The following is an 18,999-nucleotide window of genomic DNA, read 5'->3' as shown; positions in this document are numbered from 1 at the left end:
GTACAGTGGTTTTTCAACCGTGGTGGTACGGCGGCGGCGGCGGCCGTGGGACCGCGAGTAAGAGTGCACCGCGAGAGTACACGCTCCCTTGAATGCCTGTTCCCGCGAACGTTACTTAAAATAGTATATTACCAAAGACGGCGAAATATCTATAGCCTGTCGAGCCTCTTGACAATTTAATAGGGACGGCGCTTTATATAGCGTTTTCGATTTGTCGACCCGATCCGATTCCGAGTCAAAATAGTCTGTTCTTTTTAGCGTTTCTTGTGCATTTTAACTATTTTTTTTATAGCTAAAAAGAACAGACCGTCGACTCGGAGTCGGATCGAGTCAACAAATCGAAAACGCTATTAGATTAGAAGACGAGACTCCCCCCTCCCCCCGATCGTCTCGATTAAAACGAAAGGAATATAGGTACTCGATCTTCGAGTCGATTCGAACGAAATGTTGAATAGGATAAGAATAATGTGTACGGAGTCCGACGCGTCGATCTTTCCTCTAAAAGCACCGTACGAAAAAACGGTTGAAGAACACTGTTGAGGCCGACGACGCCGCGCGGAGCCCGCGAAGGAGGCGGCTGAGAGAGGACAGGTACGGAGAAGGAGGAGGAGGAGGAGGCGCGCGTTCGCGGTAACGAAACAAATAGGCCGGCGACTTTCACCGCGCGACCAAGAGCGGACTGTGTCTGTCTGCGTGGTGGTGGCGGAGGCGCAGACTACGGCGCGGGCGCACAGAGTCAGAGAACCACACGGTTCCGAGAGACAGCCGATCACAAACGTTCTCGGGGCTTCGCGACCGACGCGTGTATCGCGCATCGTCCACTCGCTCTTCTCGTCCGTCCGTTTCCCCGTCGCGAGGTGGTGATTTCATTCCTCTTCTCGTGATCGAGCGCAGCACGTGGTGGATTCCGGAGCACGCGCGAGTGTGTGTGTGGGTGTGTATGTGTGTGTGCCATACCTCCGATATCGCCTTTCGACTATCTTTGCGCGCGCGCCCGCCTACACGTGTGCATCAGATTTGGTCGAAAAATCACGCGGTGGCATTTTTTGCACCTCGCGCGCGCGGCGAAGCTCTCTCCCTCTCCTCCTTCGTCGGCGGGGATCGTCAAGTGGCAGCGGCGATCAGCAATCCGCGTCGCGCGCCGCCGCCCGCGGCCACTCTTTCGAGACCGGTCCCCGCGTCTTCGGTGATTCCGACGATTTCGTATGTGCCGCGCGACGCTGGTGGAGGGTACTAACGGCATGCGTCGGCATCCTCGAGGACACCGTTGGTAGGAGAGAAAGAGCGAGAGAAAGAAAGAGGGACCGCGTCGAAGGGCTCTAAGGGAAAAAAGAAGGAAGAAGACTCCTGCGTGGCATGAGAGAAATGCACGGGCGTGGATCGGGCGGGATACTCGAGTGACACACGATGACACGACGACGACCGCCGGCCCGCGGCATCGCGCCGCTCTGCGCGATCGCCTGGGCATTCTGGATCGCGTTACCCGCTGAAACCGGTAAGTACAATCGCCGTTATCGTTCCGGCGGCACCTGTGGCCCCCCAAGTGATCGCGACCGTAAAGTCTTGCTGCCCGTGAAAGAGCGGACTGTCGAGATGTGAAAGACTCAGTTTGAATATAAAATTTTCTGCTCCGAAAAACGTCTCACATTTCTAATCGTTCTCGTACAAACGTCTCATATTTCTAATACGTTAATAACGTCAAAAATGAAATAATGAATTTAATAATTTGAATAACCAACATCTCGTAACATTTGTTGTAAAATAAATTGTGTATGAATTATACGAATATTACCTAGTTAAAATATATAAATTTAATAACTGTGTACAAAAAAAAATCATCTAACTACATATTAAATATAATTATCAATTTTATTTTTAAAAATTTTTTATCCGAAAATTATTTTTAAAAAATTGAAATTGTGCGTAACGAATTTGGAGAGGGATCTAACACCAAAATAAAAGCACCTACATTTCGTAATATTCGTGCTAATTTTATTATTAATTTTATTGTTCGAATTAAAAGATATTTACGAGAGTTAGGGAATAGATTGAAACGCGAGGCGATAGATATTAATTTTATGGTAGATATCACTCTCGTTAAACTCGTTTTACACTTTTGACCCACTTTCAATTATCTCGCTTATATCGTCCCAAATATCCTAATTACATTTTCGAAGCAGAAGAGCGCGTTACACTTTTCTATTAATTAAGGAACTGAGAAATCGTATTTTACATCTGAACACGCTCGTCGGACTGTCGGATTATTAAAACTCTCATTTAAACGTAACGCTATAGGCAATCAACTGCCCGCCCGATAGCGGATATTGCAAAGTTCAGATTTCAATGAAGAATTTTTTCTTTTATATAAAGCGAGCCTCTGTTTTAGGAGCGGGGCATAGATATGCGGACAATAAACAGAGATACGATGGATTTTATAACAATCTGGCTCATCCTGAATGGGGTGCAATCGGCAAGTACTCGATACTGTGTAATCTATCAAGTTCGCTGTATTATTACGCATGTCAGAGGGTTGTCACTTTATAATTATCCGCGCGTCCTTTTCACTGAGTAAATCTGCTAAAGTATTTTGAAGCATCTCAACAAGTCATTAGTATTTTACTATACTATTACTCAATTTTTCATTAACAACACTTAATTGAAATTTAATCTCGCGTTCATGCATGTCTCTTTTGCAACCCGATATTTTCAAGCGAGAAGCACAACAGACTTACCTCAGGTAGGTTCCGATAGGATTACTATTATAATTATGGTTTGCGCGAAAATTATACGTCACGCTTCATCGATTTTGCATTGAAGATAAGATTCAAGTAAGAGGGAACGTCAAAACTAATCAATCATGGAACGACGCGAAAAATATTTCTTAGGAGAGTTGATGAGATAGGAAAGTGACGACCCCGCGATTATGCCTGCGTGTGACACAGCGAAGGTGATTTTCCATGGAAAGCTATCCTAATCCGAGTCGCATGTGTACCTCCTATAGACAGTAGGCTAATCCGAAAGGTTCCGGCGGCGTACTCCGACGGTGTGTACGCGATGGCCGGCCAGGACAGGCCATCCCCTCGGAAGCTCAGCGACCTGTTTATGCAGGGCGACGATGGCCTGCCATCGGTGAAAAATCGAACCGCATTGTTCGCTTTTTTCGGTGAGAATAATTACGGATAACAATACAGAGGTAGACGAAGAAGAGCAGGAAATCATGAATACAGTCTCTAAGTACAGTGGTTTTTTTTATCAATAAAAAAGGCAGGAAATAAAAAGTTATTAAATTAATATCTTATTTATAAAATATACTGAGCTTTTAGAGTTTAGAGACAAAAAATACTTAAATTTGTTTTTCATTTTATCTAAATTATAATATATATATTCATTATAACGACGATATATCAAAAAATTCTTGAGTTAGTAAAAATAAAGATATTAATCTTTATATATAAAATATCTTTACTTTTATATAAAAATTATTTGAAGAGAATCTCAGCTAAACGTCAATCGTACATCAAGCGCGCTAAATTTTGTTAACAAGAAATCTCTACATTTTTAATCAATATTCTATATTAGGAATCATGAATTGATTGTACATATTGATTATCATTAATCATGCCACGATTGTGCGTCTCACAATAAATATCTGCGGCATAGATATTGTGTTACTTTCCTCGTACACAAGCCTCCATTTGTCCAAAGGAGGACACGTGGACGAACGTACTAAGACACGGTTAATTGCCGCGTCTTGACAACCTGTTGCCTCGTTAGCTCGCCGCGAATTGTACACGGAGAGAATTTTTTTTTTAATTTACCATGCAAATCATGTTAATCGTGGGACAATATAGTATTTAAGCAAATTTTACTGTGCACTACAATAAATTTTAAAATATTTATTGTAGTGCACAGTAAAATTTAGAATAGTGTAGTGCACAATAAATTTTAAAATATTTATTGTAGTGCACAGTAAAATTTGCCTAAATACTATATTGTCCCACAATTAACATGATTTGCAGGGTAAATTAAAAAAAAATTCTCTCCGTGTAACTATGTTATATAAATCAGTCATCTAGATCGGGTGAGCTCGCGACGTACCGTACAGATATTTCTCCCTGCCGGAACTCGCGCGGCGGCTCGCGAGACATCCTTCGAACGATGAATCTTTTCCAGGACAGCTGGTCACGTCGGAGATAATCATGGCCAGCGAAAGTGGTTGCCCCATAGAGTTTCATCGGATCGACGTGGACAAATGCGATCCGGTTTTCGACGAGGAGTGCCAAGGTAACAAATACATTCCGTTCCTCCGTGCGGATTACGACCGTCAAACCGGGCGCAGCCCCAACAGTCCGCGGGAGCAGGTAATTCCCGCTTTTCTTTCGAGCGGCGCGCCGCGGGTTTCAACCTCGCGCGCCGCGCGCTAATCCTGCAACTCCACTCTCCCCCGGGCTTTACTTCCGGGTGCGGTAGACTTTCGACTTTATCTGACTTTCTCGCCGGCTATGATAACGATACCGAGCGTCCGAGTCGATCTCTATCTAAATTACGGTCACGTTTAACGATCTATTATACCGTATCGGATATACCACATGGCGATAGGTCATTCTCGTTGCGGAACACAATATTCCGTTTTGCTTCTCTCTCTTTCTCTCTCTCTCTCTCTTGTTTTCTTTCTCGAGAGCGGCTAAACGCTTCGCCGATCCCCAAGACAGCCGATCCGTGAGAAGTAGCTCTGAATAACGTGAGATTGCAGATAAATAAAGTCACGAGCTGGATCGATGGCAGCTTCGTCTATTCGAGCAGCGAGGCGTGGGCCAACACGATGCGCGCGTTCGTGAACGGCAGCCTTCTCATGGAGCGAACGAGACAATTTCCCGTGAGGAACACCATGCGCGCGCCTCTCTTCAATCACGCCGTGCCGCACGTCATGCGAATGCTCAGCCCGGAGCGCCTGTATCGTAAGCGGAGGATCTACTAGTTGTATAAATTTACAAGCTTATAAATAGCCCGGAGACTTTCTCAAGAAATTCGTAATCGCGTGACCGCCTAGCTAGAATCTATTATCTAACCGATTTTTAATTACGCGCCTCTCTTTCTTACCTTTTCATTCGGTAAACATATCAACTGAATCGATCTCGGCGATGTGAACGCAAAATTTGGTTCAAATGGAAAGACATTCTGTCGGAGCAATTTTGTCTGCTTGTTAGCAGCTAGAAAGTTTAACTGATGGTAAAGCCCTCGTTTTCACTTGCTCATTACCATCGTAAAAATATTCTTATATTTTTAAGAATTTTTCGTATTTTTTTTTAATTTATAAAGATTTTTGAAAATAAATGAACTTCAAAATTTTATAAATTTTCTTTAGAAGTTACAATGAGAAAAAAATCTTAGAATGTTTTAGAGAGATTGCACATATATAAAGAATTCTAGAAAAGATGACTTTGTCAGCACTTTTGAAAAGTGTTCTAGTTTATATAGAGAAAAATCTGAGAAATTTTTTGAAAAGTTATATTATTATACAAAAATTATATAAAGAATTTTGAAAAGAAATATTCATCGCGGTTATGAGTACCTATAAGTATCGATCGACTTCAACACTTTCGTAAAAAGAGAAATTGATTTTGCCTATTTAATTACGTTAAATGGAGGTGCGAATTCGTGGCGGTCCGATATAAGTAAATATGATTTCGTGGGCCATTCACTTTATTATTAAAACGGTACCTTTCCCCGCAACGTTTTTAGCAATTTGTGTTCTAGTCGTTCGACGCTTATATAATTCGAGTCTTTCCGCTAATTAAGTTTTATATGTTATTATCCGCGATCGTTACCGCGCGCCGATCGCGTTTTTCTTTTGCATTATTACTCGTAATTTTTATGCATTAGCCTCATGTGCCCATCCTATTACGTCGCGCGCGTTTTAACTTTCCCCGCAATCAATTTTCCGAGACTCTCGCGAAAGTAAGCCTGTATAACAAATTAATTGTATTGCGCAGTCCTCGGTGACCCGAGAACGAATCAGCACCCGCCGCTGTTGGCTTTGGGAATCTTGTTCTATCGGTACCACAATGTCGTGGCGGCCCGCGTGCAGAGAGAGCATCCCGACATGTCCGACGAAGAAATCTTTCAGAAGGCACGTCAGATGGTCATCGGGACGATTCAGGTGGATAACAGCTTCCTTATAATTTTCTCTCAAAGATAAACAGTAAAAAAATAAGCAAATACGACATTGCTTCTATTTAGTTTGAAAAAAAAAACGGAAGTAAAATGAGTTTTACGTAATTAGCAAGCTTTCGTAAAAAAAAAATCGTGATATTGAATAGAGCCGTTTCGAATCCGGCGCAGTCGAATTTGCATAATTTGCAATTTCCGCTCGCGAAACGCTGCTGCTTCCCGGCGCGTGAGGTTCTTCTACCTTTTTACAGAACATAATCCTTTACGAGTATCTTCCGGCATTGCTAAACGAGGATCTGCCGTCGTACGCCGGTTACAAACCAGATTTGCATCCGGGTATTAGTCATATCTTTCAAAGCGCCGCATTTCGTTTCGGTCACACTCTCATACCGCCGGGGATATATCGGCGAGACGAAAATTGCCAGTATAGGAAGACCAACACGGGCCAGCCAGCCATGAGACTTTGCTCCACGTGGTGGGACTCAAACGTGAGTGTATTTACAGATTCATGTTTTCACGATGAACCTTTCTCGAGAGATGATACTTCAAACAAAGACAATTTTTCTGTATGTTTTATGTTAATTATATTATTGCCATAATTTTCGTATGTACTATGTTAATTGTAATTCATTATAAATTTTAAATGATTATTAACAACACTTTTTAAAATTATATAAGTATTTCAGCATCTTTATGTCATCTAATAAATAAATTTCAATTATTTTAATCTCTCAAAATTTTTAATTTGGAACAAAATTATCAGATCAATGTTTAAAAAAGAGTGAGTTTTAAAAAATTGTAATAAAATGACGATATTCCTCGAACTCTCCTCGTAAGAGAAATCGATTCACTTAACTCGTAAAAAATTTTTATTGTTAAAATGTAGCTTTAAGCTCTAGAACATTCTGCGTGATCTAATTACTACACTAAATTCTTACGAGGCTTGTGTGATCGTATTAAACATAGATGCTGCTCATAGGAGATTTTAGCTAACAGCACGATCGAGGAGCTGATTATGGGCATGGCGTCGCAACTGGCGGAGAAGGAGGATAATCTTCTCGGTACCGACATCCGGAACAATCTCTTCGGCCCCATGGAGTTCTCGCGGCGAGACCTCGGCGCCCTGAACATCATGCGAGGTCGCGACAACGGTCTTCCGGACTACAATACAGCCAGGATGCGCTTCAAGCTGGCCAAACGGAAAACTTGGAACGAGATCAATCCGGAGCTGTTCAACAAAAACCCGTCGCTGCTACGTACTCTCATCGAGATTTACTCGAACAATCTCAACAACGTCGACGTCTACGTCGGCGGGATGCTCGAATCCAAGGGCGGTCCCGGCGAGCTCTTCACCGCGGTCATAAAGGAACAGTTCCTCCGTTTGCGGGACTCCGACAGATTCTGGTTTGAGAACGAGGAAAACGGGTGAGATTGTTATCCTGCGCGGATATCTTATTTAATATCCCAATTTTTATAATTAAATTACGATAACTTTATTTTCTTATTTTTTTATTGCTGTTCTGAAGGTTTTCTAATATCTCATTTCTTTTACACTGGATAAGATGACATCTTTAGTAGGTTTCTGATTTTTATAATTAAATTTAGATAATTTTATTCCGTTTTTTTTTCCTTTTTAATTTGCAGTTCTAGAACACCAACTCTTAGCAATCGCGAGTGAATTCTTAGTTCGATCACGTTAATATTTATGCGCGTCAATTTATCTTTCTTTCGATATGGGGCGTAACGAAAAAGAACTGTTTATGTTTTATGATCTTTAAAATAAATTATATAGAGAGATATAGTCAATCGACTCAATTGTAGGAGCTCTCTGACGCGCGATTTTATTCGATTTTAGCATTTTCACGAAAAACGAGATAGAGAAAATTCGTCGTATTACACTTTGGGATGTGATCACGAACGCGACCGGCATACGACCCGATGCGATTCAAAGACAAGTGTTCGTTTGGCAAGACGGCGATCCGTGTCCTCAACCATTCCAATTGAACTCGACGGTGCTTGAACCCTGCGTCCCTCTACAGCGCTATGACTACTTTGAGGTAATCGGCTTTAAGAGATGCACCGATCATGTCGCGAAACAATTTAAGTAATCTCTTAGTTGTTATCTTACGCGTGGATATTTTTTTTGATATCTCAATTTTTATAATTAAATTAAGATAACTTTATTTTCTTTTTATTTTTTTATGGCTTTTCTGAAGCTTTTCTAATATTTAATTTCTTTTACGCTGAATAAGACAACATTTTTAATATTCTGATTTTTGTAAAATTTAGATAAAATTCCTTTTTTTCCTTTTTAATCTCTCATTTAACTCTTTAATCTTTTTAAATTGCAATTCTAGAACATCAACTCTTATATATAGCAAACGCGAGCTTTTCTGATATTCCATATTTTACATTAGATAAGACGATCTTTTTAATACCTTGATTTTTATAATTAAAATTAAATAATTTTATTTTTTTTCTTTTTTTAAATTACGGAACACTAACTCTTACGAGCTTTTTTAATATTTTTTCTTTTTGGCTAAAGAAAAAATTATTTTACTCATTTTTTTTACATAATATATGCATAGGGTAGCGAACTTGTCTACATCTACGCGTGCGTGTTCCTCGGTTTCGTTCCGATCCTTTGCGCCGGTGCTGGGTACGGATTGGTGAAACTGCAAAACAGACGGCGGCGTAGATTGAAAATACTTCAGGAGGCGATCCAAAAGCGAAGCGACGGCCGGATTTGCGTCGATAAGATGATCGTACGCGAGTGGTTGCACGCGAACCATCGCCGTCTCGTAAAGGTGAAATTCGGACCGGAAGCGGCGTTGCACATCGTCGATCGAAAGGGGGAGAAACTACGCACGTTCGATTTCAGCGGCGTCAACACTATAACTATGGAGGAATCGCAGGTACCTTCTTATAATAATTGTAAAAATATAAATAATAATTTTTCAACGGTCTTTAAAAATTATTTGTCGTTGAACTCTTTGATTAGCTTATAAAATAAAGCCAACTTCTTAGAATTAATTTTTTAAAACATTTGAACGCAACGAATTCTTGTTCTTCATTTTTATGTCTGCTTTTTAATTTGAGCTATATAGTTATCATTATATCCAATGCCGAAAATTGAGAAAAAACGCGATAATAAATATATATATTTATCATTATCTATATATATTGTATACACATATAATGTATAGATAAATTTTTACTGAGAAGAAATTTGCTATCAAAAGAAGTCCATAAAGTCTTTATTATTGAAAAATGTTTGCGCGCAATAACATCTATTCTATATTTATGATGTGACATATTACAATTCAAATTGCCGCAATTATATAACGATTAAAATTCGAAATTAGTACTTGCACATTGCTCCGGTGCATTCAATAAAATGTATAATTGCATTTTATTGAATACTCGAAATTACGCAATTTGCCGTACGCTTCATTAAGTAACAGCTGACTCTTTAACGTCACGCCGCACTCGATAATTATTTATCGCGGGTTCCAGGAGAGCGAAACCGGACATCGTAAGGCCCTGGTGCTGTTACGTATACCGCGCGATTACGACCTTGTCCTTGAACTCGATTCGTTGGCTTCGCGTAGAAAGTTTATTGCGAAATTGGAGGCGTTTCTGGCGTCGCAAAAAAAGCATTTCACACTCACGCCAATCGCGCGGGATATCATGCTGGCAAAAGCGGAAACCAAGGAGCGCCGGCAAAAGAAGCTCGAACAGGTTTGTCTTTCCTTCACATGCCTGTGCACATTTATATGAATGCAGCACGCGCAGCTTCGTTGGGCGTCGAAGCGTGGATTAATACCTCGTGAAGATAACAGTAATTCCTTAATTGACAAAGAAGGAAACGAGAAAACATGAATGTATTATTACGTATGAGAATGTACAGTTTCCGTATTAATTTCACTTGTCGCTGCACAAATTTAAAGTATTCATTGTATGCACATGGAAGAGAGTTGTGACATTTTGCCCGATGACATGATGGTCGAAACTGCTTTTAGTTCTTCAGAGAAGCGTACGCGTTGACTTTCGGCTTACGGCCCGGCGAGCGGAGACGGCGATCCGAAGACAGTGACACCGGGGAGGTCGTCACGGTGATGCGCACGTCGCTTTCCAAGAGCGAGTTCGCGAGCGCCCTCGGCATGCGGCCCGACGCGGTCTTCGTGAAGAAGATGTTCAACATCGTCGACAAAGACGGCGACGGCCGGATCTCCTTTCAGGTATAACTTATCGTCGCCAGGCTATATTCGTCGCGAAGCCGCGCTTTTATCTTATTTTGTCTGATCAACTCGTAACTGCCGTTCTTGTCCGACGACTCATTAGCGACTCAAATTCCAGGAATTCCTGGACACGGTCCTGCTGTTCTCGCGCGGCAAAACCGAGGACAAGCTGCGCATCATCTTCGACATGTGCGATAAGGACAGCAACGGCGTGATCGACAAGGAGGAGCTGTCGGAGATGCTGAGGTCACTCGTGGAAATAGCGCGCACCACGAGTCTCTCGGACGATCACGTGACGGAACTGATCGACGGCATGTTCCAGGTGCGTTTTTTTTTGTTTGTTATATTTTCACTTTATTAGATTTTTTATGTTTGATCCTCCCGTCACCGTCGCGCTAACTGCTACGTCTCTCATCGATCAGGACGCTGGACTCGAGAGGAAGGACTACCTCACGTACAACGACTTCAAATTGATGATGAAGGAGTACAAAGGCGACTTCGTCGCGATCGGCCTCGATTGCAAAGGCGCCAAGCAGAATTTTCTCGACACGTCGACGAATGTCGCTCGCATGACCAGCTTTCACATCGATCAACTGCCGCCGGAGGACTCGAAGAGCTGGTCGCGCAAGCAGTGGGACGCGATATCGACCTTCCTCGAAGAGAACAGGCAGAATATATTCTATCTCTTTGTGTTTTACGTGGTCACCATAGCTCTCTTCGTCGAGAGATTTATTCGTGAGTACTTAATCGGATCTAAGTAGGACCAAAAAACATTTAAACATACATTAGAACATTTTCCTAGACATCTTTGAAACATCCTTTAAATATTTCAATCATTCGGAAAGCATTTCGATCCTTTGCCTTATTTTTTTCGCAGATTATTCTTTCATGGCGGAACATACGGATCTCAGGCACATAATGGGCGTGGGAATCGCCATAACCAGAGGATCAGCGGCCGCGCTGTCCTTCTGCTACAGTCTCCTGCTGTTAACGATGTCGCGTAATCTGTTGACGAAGCTGAAGGAATTCTCGATTCAGCAGTACATCCCCCTAGACTCGCACATACAGTTCCACAAGATCGCAGCATGTACGGCACTTTTTTTTTCTGTGCTGCATACGGTCGGTCACATAGTCAACTTTTATCACGTTTCTACGCAGCCGATAGCGCATCTTCGCTGCCTCACCAGTGAAATCAGCTTTCCCAGCGACGCGCGGCCTACTATCTCCTTTTGGCTGTTCAAAACAGTGACCGGTAGGTGCTCGTCGCCCAAGATTTCGCAATTTCGCTCGACATATTTCCTCAACACGTTGACGATTCCCCCTGTTTCGTTCTTGTTACAGGTTTAACCGGTATTCTCCTCTTCATCATCATGACGATCATTTTTGTCTTCGCACACCCGACCGTACGGCAGAAAGCCTACAAGTTCTTCTGGTCGACGCACAGTCTCTACGTAGTCCTATACGCATTGTGCCTGATCCACGGTTTGGCCCGTTTGACAGGCGCGCCGCGATTCTGGATATTCTTCGTCGGCCCGGCAATCATTTACGCGCTGGACAAAGTAATTTTATTAAGCATATACGCTTTTTTCTCTGAAAGTAGAACGGTGACAAAGAAAGGAAAAAATAACTCCCTACTTTTTGCACTTGCATGTATTTGCATAATATTCGTAATCACTTGTAATTAAAAAACTTTATTAATTATGCATGAATCATGTATGATGTAACAACTGTTGCATGTTACGCCATATTTCATTACGCTCATTTAACACAAATCGCGTCCTGTTACTATCTGATATCCGTGATTATTAACGCGATAAGAAAAACGCCGAGTATCGATAGCGTTACCGTACTTTCAGGTCGTCAGTCTGCGAACTAAATACATGGCCCTGGATATCATCGAGACGGAATTGCTACCCTCCGACGTGATAAAGATCAAATTCTACAGACCTCCGAACCTGAAGTATCTGTCGGGTCAGTGGCTGCGTCTCGCCTGCACCGCCTTCAAGTCCAACGAGTTTCATTCTTTCACCCTGACCTCGGCACCGCACGAGAATTTTCTGTCGTGCCACATAAAAGCACAGGGACCGTGGACGTGGAAGCTGCGGAATTACTTCGATCCCTGCAATTACAATCCGGAGGACGATCATCCGAAGATTCGTATAGAGGGTCCGTTCGGTGGAGGTAATCAGGATTGGTACAAGTTCGAGGTCGCGGTGATGGTCGGTGGTGGCATTGGGGTGACTCCCTATGCCTCGATGCTCAATGACCTCGTATTTGGAACGTCCACCAACAGGTATTCGGGCGTAGCGTGTAAGAAGGTGAGTCCAAATCGACAACAATAGTTAAATAAAAGAGCGAAGGAGAAAATATAATTAAATTATCATATATATTTTTTTCGCAAAAATAGATGCTTAAGAAGAATTTATTCATTTACATTTATTTTGCAAACAAATTTATAATCTTCGAGATTGGGATAATTTTATTGCATTTTTTTATTGAGAAGCTAATATTTCTAAAAAAAATATTACGTTAAAAATGGATGGAAACACATTACAGTTGATGTAAAAGCGGCGATTACTTCATTGTTGGAAAGTCTGTTTTACTGTCGAAAGAGAAACGTGAATATGTATAATGGAATATCGTTATAATATATAACCCATTGCGTTGAATTTAACGGTTCATTAAAATGAGAAAACGCTCCCGTTTCTTCTCATTCGGTAACGTGTCACTTTCTTTTTATCCCGCAAAGGTCTATTTTTTATGGATCTGCCCGTCGCACAAACATTTCGAATGGTTCATTGACGTTCTCAGAGACGTTGAGCGAAAAGACGTTACGGATGTACTTGAAATCCACATATTCATCACGCAATTCTTTCATAAGTTCGATTTGCGTACTACTATGCTGGTAAGTGAATTCCCGTATGAGCCGCGGCGGGTGAAAAAGTGCGCGGGGTTTCTACTATATTTAATTATGTCGATCGTTTATTAACAACATTCCGTTTCACATATGTAGTACATATGTGAGAATCACTTTCAGAGGCTATCGAAGAAGAGTATATTCACCGGACTGAAGGCCATCAATCACTTTGGTCGGCCGGACATGACGTCATTTCTGAAATTTGTTCAGAAGAAACACAGCTATGTGCGTTTGTGATATTAATTTTTATCGAGAATGCAAAATTTTCCGCTCAGCGTTTAGAAGCTTGAAGGATGTCTAAGAAAATTCGAAGAATCAAAACGTCCTTCGGGTTTTTGCGCGGCCTGCTATAATATTGATCATTATTTATGAAAATATGCGCGTATCGTATGCCGAATGATATGTTATTGATCCACAGGTTAGCAAAATAGGAGTATTTAGCTGTGGACCGCGCCCTCTGACGAAAAGCGTGATGTCGGGCTGCGACGAAGTCAACAAAACGCGGCGGCTGCCGTACTTCATTCATCACTTCGAAAACTTCGGCTAGTCGGATACACTGCTGCCTGTTCGCATGAGATAACGGACTGTCAACGTGTTTGACGGTCCTCTCATCGTGAGCTTTCTCAACGATTTATTGCAGAATGTACATATTTATGCACTGAAGCGCAGCTTTTTACTATTTATTAATTATCATGAGTATTACATTTCTTATTTATGAATACAAAGAAGAAGATTTCTTTCTCCCTGTTTTCATCTTCCCGAATTTAACATGCAGAAAAACTTAGTCGCAATTTTATTACAATTTATTATGATTAAATATGAATTTATTACGAAAATGCTGTTAAAACGAGATTATAATGAAATTTTATATTATTATAACTTTTTTACGAAAGTTTCGTTTTTTTCATTCGTAATTATAGCGAATGTTCTCAAGATGATTTTCCGCAAATAACTTAAGTTAATGGTGTGTTTTGGATTTCCTCTTTTTATTAAATAATATTAAATAGTATTTATATAATAAAATAGGTATCTAAATGTTCTTAATAACGTTTCGGAAAGTCGATGAGTATCGTAACTGTCTGCAGCATTCGAAAAATATATTAGCCATTAACGGTTCTGCGTGTGGCTGGTGGGAATGGATACGACCAATTACTCTTGCTGGACTCATCGCCGATTTCTTGCGGGTATTCGGACAGCTCGTGCGACGTATAGCCTCGATTAATGACACCTTCGATGTCCTCTTTAGCAGCGTGCCTATTGTGAAGTTTGGACGACAATTGACTGAAACATTTTTAGAGCTGCAGAACGCAAGTACTGAAAGAATAATTCAATTAAAGGAGATTTGTATCAAATAAAAAGCAAAATTTGCAAATTTATTTTTCACGAAAAAAAATTAATAGATACAGTTCTTTATTAAGTATTACTGATTACGGTATTGGAAATGTGGAAAAGTAATTTGTGACACAGTTCTTTGTTTAAATATTATTGATTACGGTATTTGAAGTGTAGGAAAGTAATACTTTATTTAAAATATAGGTATTTTATATCATTGAAGACAGGCCTGAAAATTTCACCTCCAATTTAACACACAAACCTCTTGACCCCCATTAAATTTGGCTGATCAATACGATCGCATACCTCATTATTCGGTCGCCGAACGAATCCTCAATCTTGGGAACTTTCCGCCTAACGTTACGCGTATCGAAACTCTCCTCTATAATGACATGCCTGTCATACGGCGTGTCGTAGTCGACCTCGAGTATAGTCGAGAATTGATGGGGGAAGATCATGTCTATGGCTGTTATTACGAGTCCCGCGAAGAGGCACGCGGCACCTGCGAAGAAAAGAAATCGCGATCACATAATATCCGCGCATTGATATCTGCAACTGATCGTAATCAAGCAGTTTTAACGTGGGGCCGACACGAACCGGCTGATAACACCAGCCAATAGTTCCAGCCGAGGTTGAAGGAGAGAATCGAGCCCTCGATGTGAGCTATCAGTGGCTCGCACGGTAGGAGCGCCGTGTAGATCAGATTCGTCAGCAGCATGCACAGACCCGTAAAGATCATGCCGTACGCCCCGTATCGCGGTACCACCATGAGTAACAAGTTCATCATTAGCCACGAGGCGAAGGAGGTCCTGCGAAAGGAAGATCCATTCATTTCGCGCGCGCGCGCATTAAATGGAAAAAGGACTTGTAAGACTCGAGATGATTTCTACGAAGGTGGGACTTCGTCATCGCGGAAGTATAATATACCATAGCATTATCGAGGCGTAGTATCCAGCTTCGCGATATCGCGAGCCCCAGGAGAACCCCTCCTGGTGGAGGCTAAAGTACTCCGCCAAGGAGACGATGGGGAACGGTGCGCCCTGGTGAAGGGCCTGCTTGAAGGCGTTAGTCATCTCGCCGGAACTCCGCCACCAAAACCGTTCATTGTACTCGACATCGCCGCTCGTCTGCTCGCTACCTGGCAATACTGCAACGATAAAATATCTGGCTGACGTAGGCGGATGCATCGGTTGCGTGAACACTGCTTCGGAAATTGTAATTTACGGCGTGCAATAATGTAGCTCAGAAATTTTAATCTTAATTTTCAAAATTATTATTTTGTTGCATTCAATCAAGTCGCAGTTCGATATCTCGAATTGTGAAAGCGCGTGTAAAAAATTTCAGATATCTGGCTTTCTTTACTGAAACTTACACCTGTACGTTATATTGATGTGCATCAAGCCGATGTAACCGCCGATGTCGGCCGTTGCCTTGTGCCTGGAGAAAGCGCTGTAAGAGCTGACAATGGTAGCGGAGCTCGTATGCCATGATGAGCCGTATTGCGCCACTACGCGCAGAGAGCAGAGCGGTTAATTCTTTCACGCCGTTCGCGGCGTTACATTTGTACGTGATTATCTCAATTAATCATCCCGCAGATAGATTTCGCAATTTTATTTGACAGTCAAAGAAACGTGTTTAGCGTTAAATGTGCGGTTTATTGCAAATATTACAAGCGGACAGTGGCGTAATCAATATTTAATATTCTCTCTAAATATTTTCGATCTCGATTATTTTGTTCTTTCCGAACACTCGTGTTTAAAAATGGTAAATAATGTGTGTATGTGTGTGTGTCGAGGAAAATGAAATTTAAGATAATACGATTCAGTGCTACAAAATATGCAGATGAGTCCATTCAAGATTTTTATTCTCCTTGCTTTCCTATTAATCTCTTCCTCTTCTATTTCTTTTTAATTGTTTCTTCTTTTTTATCGGTCTCGCCGAGCTCTCGCGACTCGAGCTCCGCGGGGCCAATCAGTTAGTTACGCCACTGGCAGCCAAGGCCCCTTGACTTGGAAAGTAGACAAAGTGCACGAACCTTGAATCGTCGCACCCACGAAGAGGCTCAGGGTAACCGTGAGAAATGTGGTTAACCGCTGTGGTAAGAGAAACACCAGGTTTTACACGGCCAGAGCTCGTAATTAATTTTAAATCGTCGGTCACGATCGAGATACGAGCGGGGAGTGGAATACTACTCACCTCCTTCCTGACACCCGGGAATATGACTAGAAACGCCGTGAACAGGGTACCGAATATCACGAATACGATAACCAAGGGAACGTCACCGGTGACGGGAGTGCGGTTGCTGTAGCTGTATAGCGTCGGGCCGCCGTCGCTGCGAAAGGCGTCGAACCATCCCTTCATCTTCCTGGAGATCGGCTATAGTAGTTCCGGCTCGCCGGAATCTGGGCCACTCAAAATGAAAAATTGCATTACCATCCTCGTTTCCAAGCGAAGCAAATTGTGGATCACACAAATCGAATAAACATTTCCTTCGCGAATCGTACTATACACTACTTTCGTACGCTACTATTCCAAGACACCATTCCATTTTTATTTGAAAAAAGTAGCATATACGATCAGCGCAGGCAACACAGACTTTGAGAAGATATCTCTTCTGGGCGTTGCTAGACATTTTATTCAGATATCCTTCTGACTATAGTTATTTCGATAGAATTTTACACAAGTGCGATATATCGCAGCCATTGGCGCGATCCAAAAAGGGCGGATGTCTTTTCCGACTCTTCTTAAGTCTTGATGCGCACCTTTGAATCCCGAAGGATTTCCTAGTCCTTTGAGGGGAATTTACCTACGACCAGCGGGCTCGGCTCAAGGTCGGAGTTGCCAAAACGCTTGCGAAATCCTCGGCATGTATCGAAAGCGCACTCGCGCACCGTGCGACATGTGGGACCGAAGGCGGCGAGTGTACTGGAGGCCCCGAGCCCCGAGTGGGTTAACAGGCTCCGCTTGGAAAGCGGTTTCCACCAACGGACAGACGACCTCGTGCATTACATCGGCGGGAGAGAGAGAGAGAGAGAGAGCGAGAGAGAGAGAGAGAGAGGAGTGAGAAAGAGAAAAAGAGAAGGTGATGCCGCGGGTGGGGCTGTCACCGCGATGGTCATCGACGGGAGAGAATGAGAGAGAAAGGCGAGAGAGGAACGGAGAACGATTCGACGGGAAAGGCTACGTCGGATCAGCTGATCTGATTCCCCCGGATTCGCTCCGGATTGACTTCTGTTGTTCCCTTTTTAAGTTAGATATAGTTTACTTATCAGAGTCTGATTAAGAAATATAGGTATTGACTATTGGATAATCATTATCCAAAATCAATATTCGTTAAACTTTAGCATATCGGCGTTTAACAATGGATTTCCCGAATGGTTTCTTAACGAAGAAAACATTGAACAATTAATTAGTTTCAACATCTACTGTAATATTTTTCAGTGTTCAACATCTCATACTTTTCAAATATTAAGCTTCAATTCTGTTAGGATAAATCGCTCGAAATTAATTGAAAATTATAACACTGTAAATATATTTTCCTAACATATCCTTGTTTTAATTCAACAATAATAGTTTCTCTTTATTTATTAATTATATCAAAATTATCAATTAATTTAAAATTAAACGGGGTATCTTAATATCCTTGTTAAAGCACACTACTATATTCTATCCTCTTCTTTGTTATTAAGTAATTGATATGATTCAATGAATCAGCAATTTCGTACGACGACACGTACGTAACGCGACGTGCGTGAGCGCACGGATCGCTTGGCACGTGGGACGTGGGATGGTATGCGGGTGACATCGATGCCGGCAAACGAGATAACTTTCGCGGCGAGCGGACGAGAGAGATCTTCTTCCGAAGTTCCCGAAATACTCCCAAATAGTTGCATCTAGGGCGATTCGGACTGCCACTTGAATGCTCCATGAACTGGTGACTCGGTTTATAATCGTGGAAATAGAATTACAAGTCTATATTAGAAAACCTTGACTGATTTACAAAAAATTAATTATGAGATATATTTATAATTAAGCAAATTTTATTTTATTTTTATTATAAATAATAACTTTTTCACATATACGTTAAAGAAATATATGTTTATTACACACGCAACACATACACAAGAAGAGAAGGCTAAATTTATAACAAGTAAAAAAGCTTTCACATTTGATCAGAAAATTATTCAAGTGATGCTTATTTTTATATTTAAATAATATTGGAAGGTAATGATATGTATTACAATTTTATCACAATAATTTGGATAAATTTGAAAATAATCCAAGAGTTCTTGTTATTTCACGGAAAGTATAAAACTAAACAATTAAAGATTTTAAAAT

The 18,999-nt window shown here is 41.6% G+C and overlaps 2 protein-coding genes across 6 annotated transcripts; one reads left to right on the top strand and one right to left on the bottom strand.

Annotated features, from left to right (window-relative positions):
* The first annotated feature begins 660 nt into the window (after positions 1–660).
* LOC105456399 (dual oxidase) lies at positions 661–14,205 on the top strand. The gene is made up of 20 exons (XM_011700376.1): positions 661–1,495; positions 2,387–2,470; positions 3,002–3,163; positions 4,174–4,361; positions 4,754–4,958; positions 5,994–6,160; positions 6,423–6,659; positions 7,151–7,596; positions 8,027–8,228; positions 8,760–9,086; positions 9,688–9,912; positions 10,194–10,412; positions 10,531–10,734; positions 10,835–11,147; positions 11,290–11,664; positions 11,754–11,971; positions 12,269–12,730; positions 13,162–13,317; positions 13,426–13,554; positions 13,748–14,205. Exons 1-20 carry the CDS (start codon positions 1,408–1,410, stop codon positions 13,874–13,876), a joined length of 4,536 nt encoding a protein of 1,511 aa, XP_011698678.1. The 5' UTR covers positions 661–1,407; the 3' UTR covers positions 13,877–14,205.
* A 93-nt stretch (positions 14,206–14,298) lies between these two features.
* LOC105456400 (dual oxidase maturation factor 1) lies at positions 14,299–17,613 on the bottom strand. Of its 5 annotated transcripts, none has more exons than XM_011700381.1 (8): positions 17,424–17,613; positions 16,858–17,063; positions 16,697–16,754; positions 16,034–16,168; positions 15,589–15,808; positions 15,259–15,470; positions 14,968–15,163; positions 14,299–14,610 (listed from the first exon to the last, which is right to left on the bottom strand). In XM_011700381.1, the coding sequence occupies exons 2-8, from the start codon at positions 17,020–17,022 to the stop codon at positions 14,430–14,432; spliced, it is 1,167 nt and encodes a 388-aa protein (XP_011698683.1). In that variant the 5' UTR covers positions 17,023–17,063; positions 17,424–17,613; the 3' UTR covers positions 14,299–14,429. The 5 variants fall into 5 exon arrangements, with proteins under 5 accessions (XP_011698683.1, XP_011698680.1, XP_011698682.1 ...); XM_011700378.1 differs by having other exon boundaries at positions 16,858–17,071; positions 17,468–17,613; XM_011700380.1 differs by having other exon boundaries at positions 17,468–17,613.
* Between the last annotated feature and the right edge of the window lie 1,386 nt (positions 17,614–18,999).

Source organism: Wasmannia auropunctata, unplaced genomic scaffold (assembly GCF_000956235.1).
Source record: "Wasmannia auropunctata unplaced genomic scaffold, wasmannia.A_1.0 LD335690.1, whole genome shotgun sequence".
Taxonomy (NCBI): domain Eukaryota; kingdom Metazoa; phylum Arthropoda; class Insecta; order Hymenoptera; family Formicidae; genus Wasmannia; species Wasmannia auropunctata.
Note: the sequence above shows the minus strand (reverse complement) of the source record. Positions and strands in the feature narration are given on the sequence as shown.

Coding starts and splice junctions, on each gene's coding strand:
- LOC105456399 (XM_011700376.1), top strand. CDS start 1,408: ATGACACGACGACGACCGCCGGCCCGCGGCATCGCGCCGCTCTGCGCG. Junction 10,735..10,834: donor TGATCGACGGCATGTTCCAG/GTGCGTTTTTTT, acceptor CTCATCGATCAG/GACGCTGGACTCGAGAGGAA. Junction 12,731..13,161: donor CGGGCGTAGCGTGTAAGAAG/GTGAGTCCAAAT, acceptor TATCCCGCAAAG/GTCTATTTTTTATGGATCTG.
- LOC105456400 (XM_011700377.1), bottom strand. CDS start 17,022: ATGAAGGGATGGTTCGACGCCTTTCGCAGCGACGGCGGCCCGACGCTA. Junction 16,755..16,857: donor TCCCGGGTGTCAGGAAGGAG/GTGAGTAGTATT, acceptor CTCTTACCACAG/CGGTTAACCACATTTCTCAC. Junction 15,164..15,258: donor TTGGCTGGTGTTATCAGCCG/GTTCGTGTCGGC, acceptor TTTTCTTCGCAG/GTGCCGCGTGCCTCTTCGCG.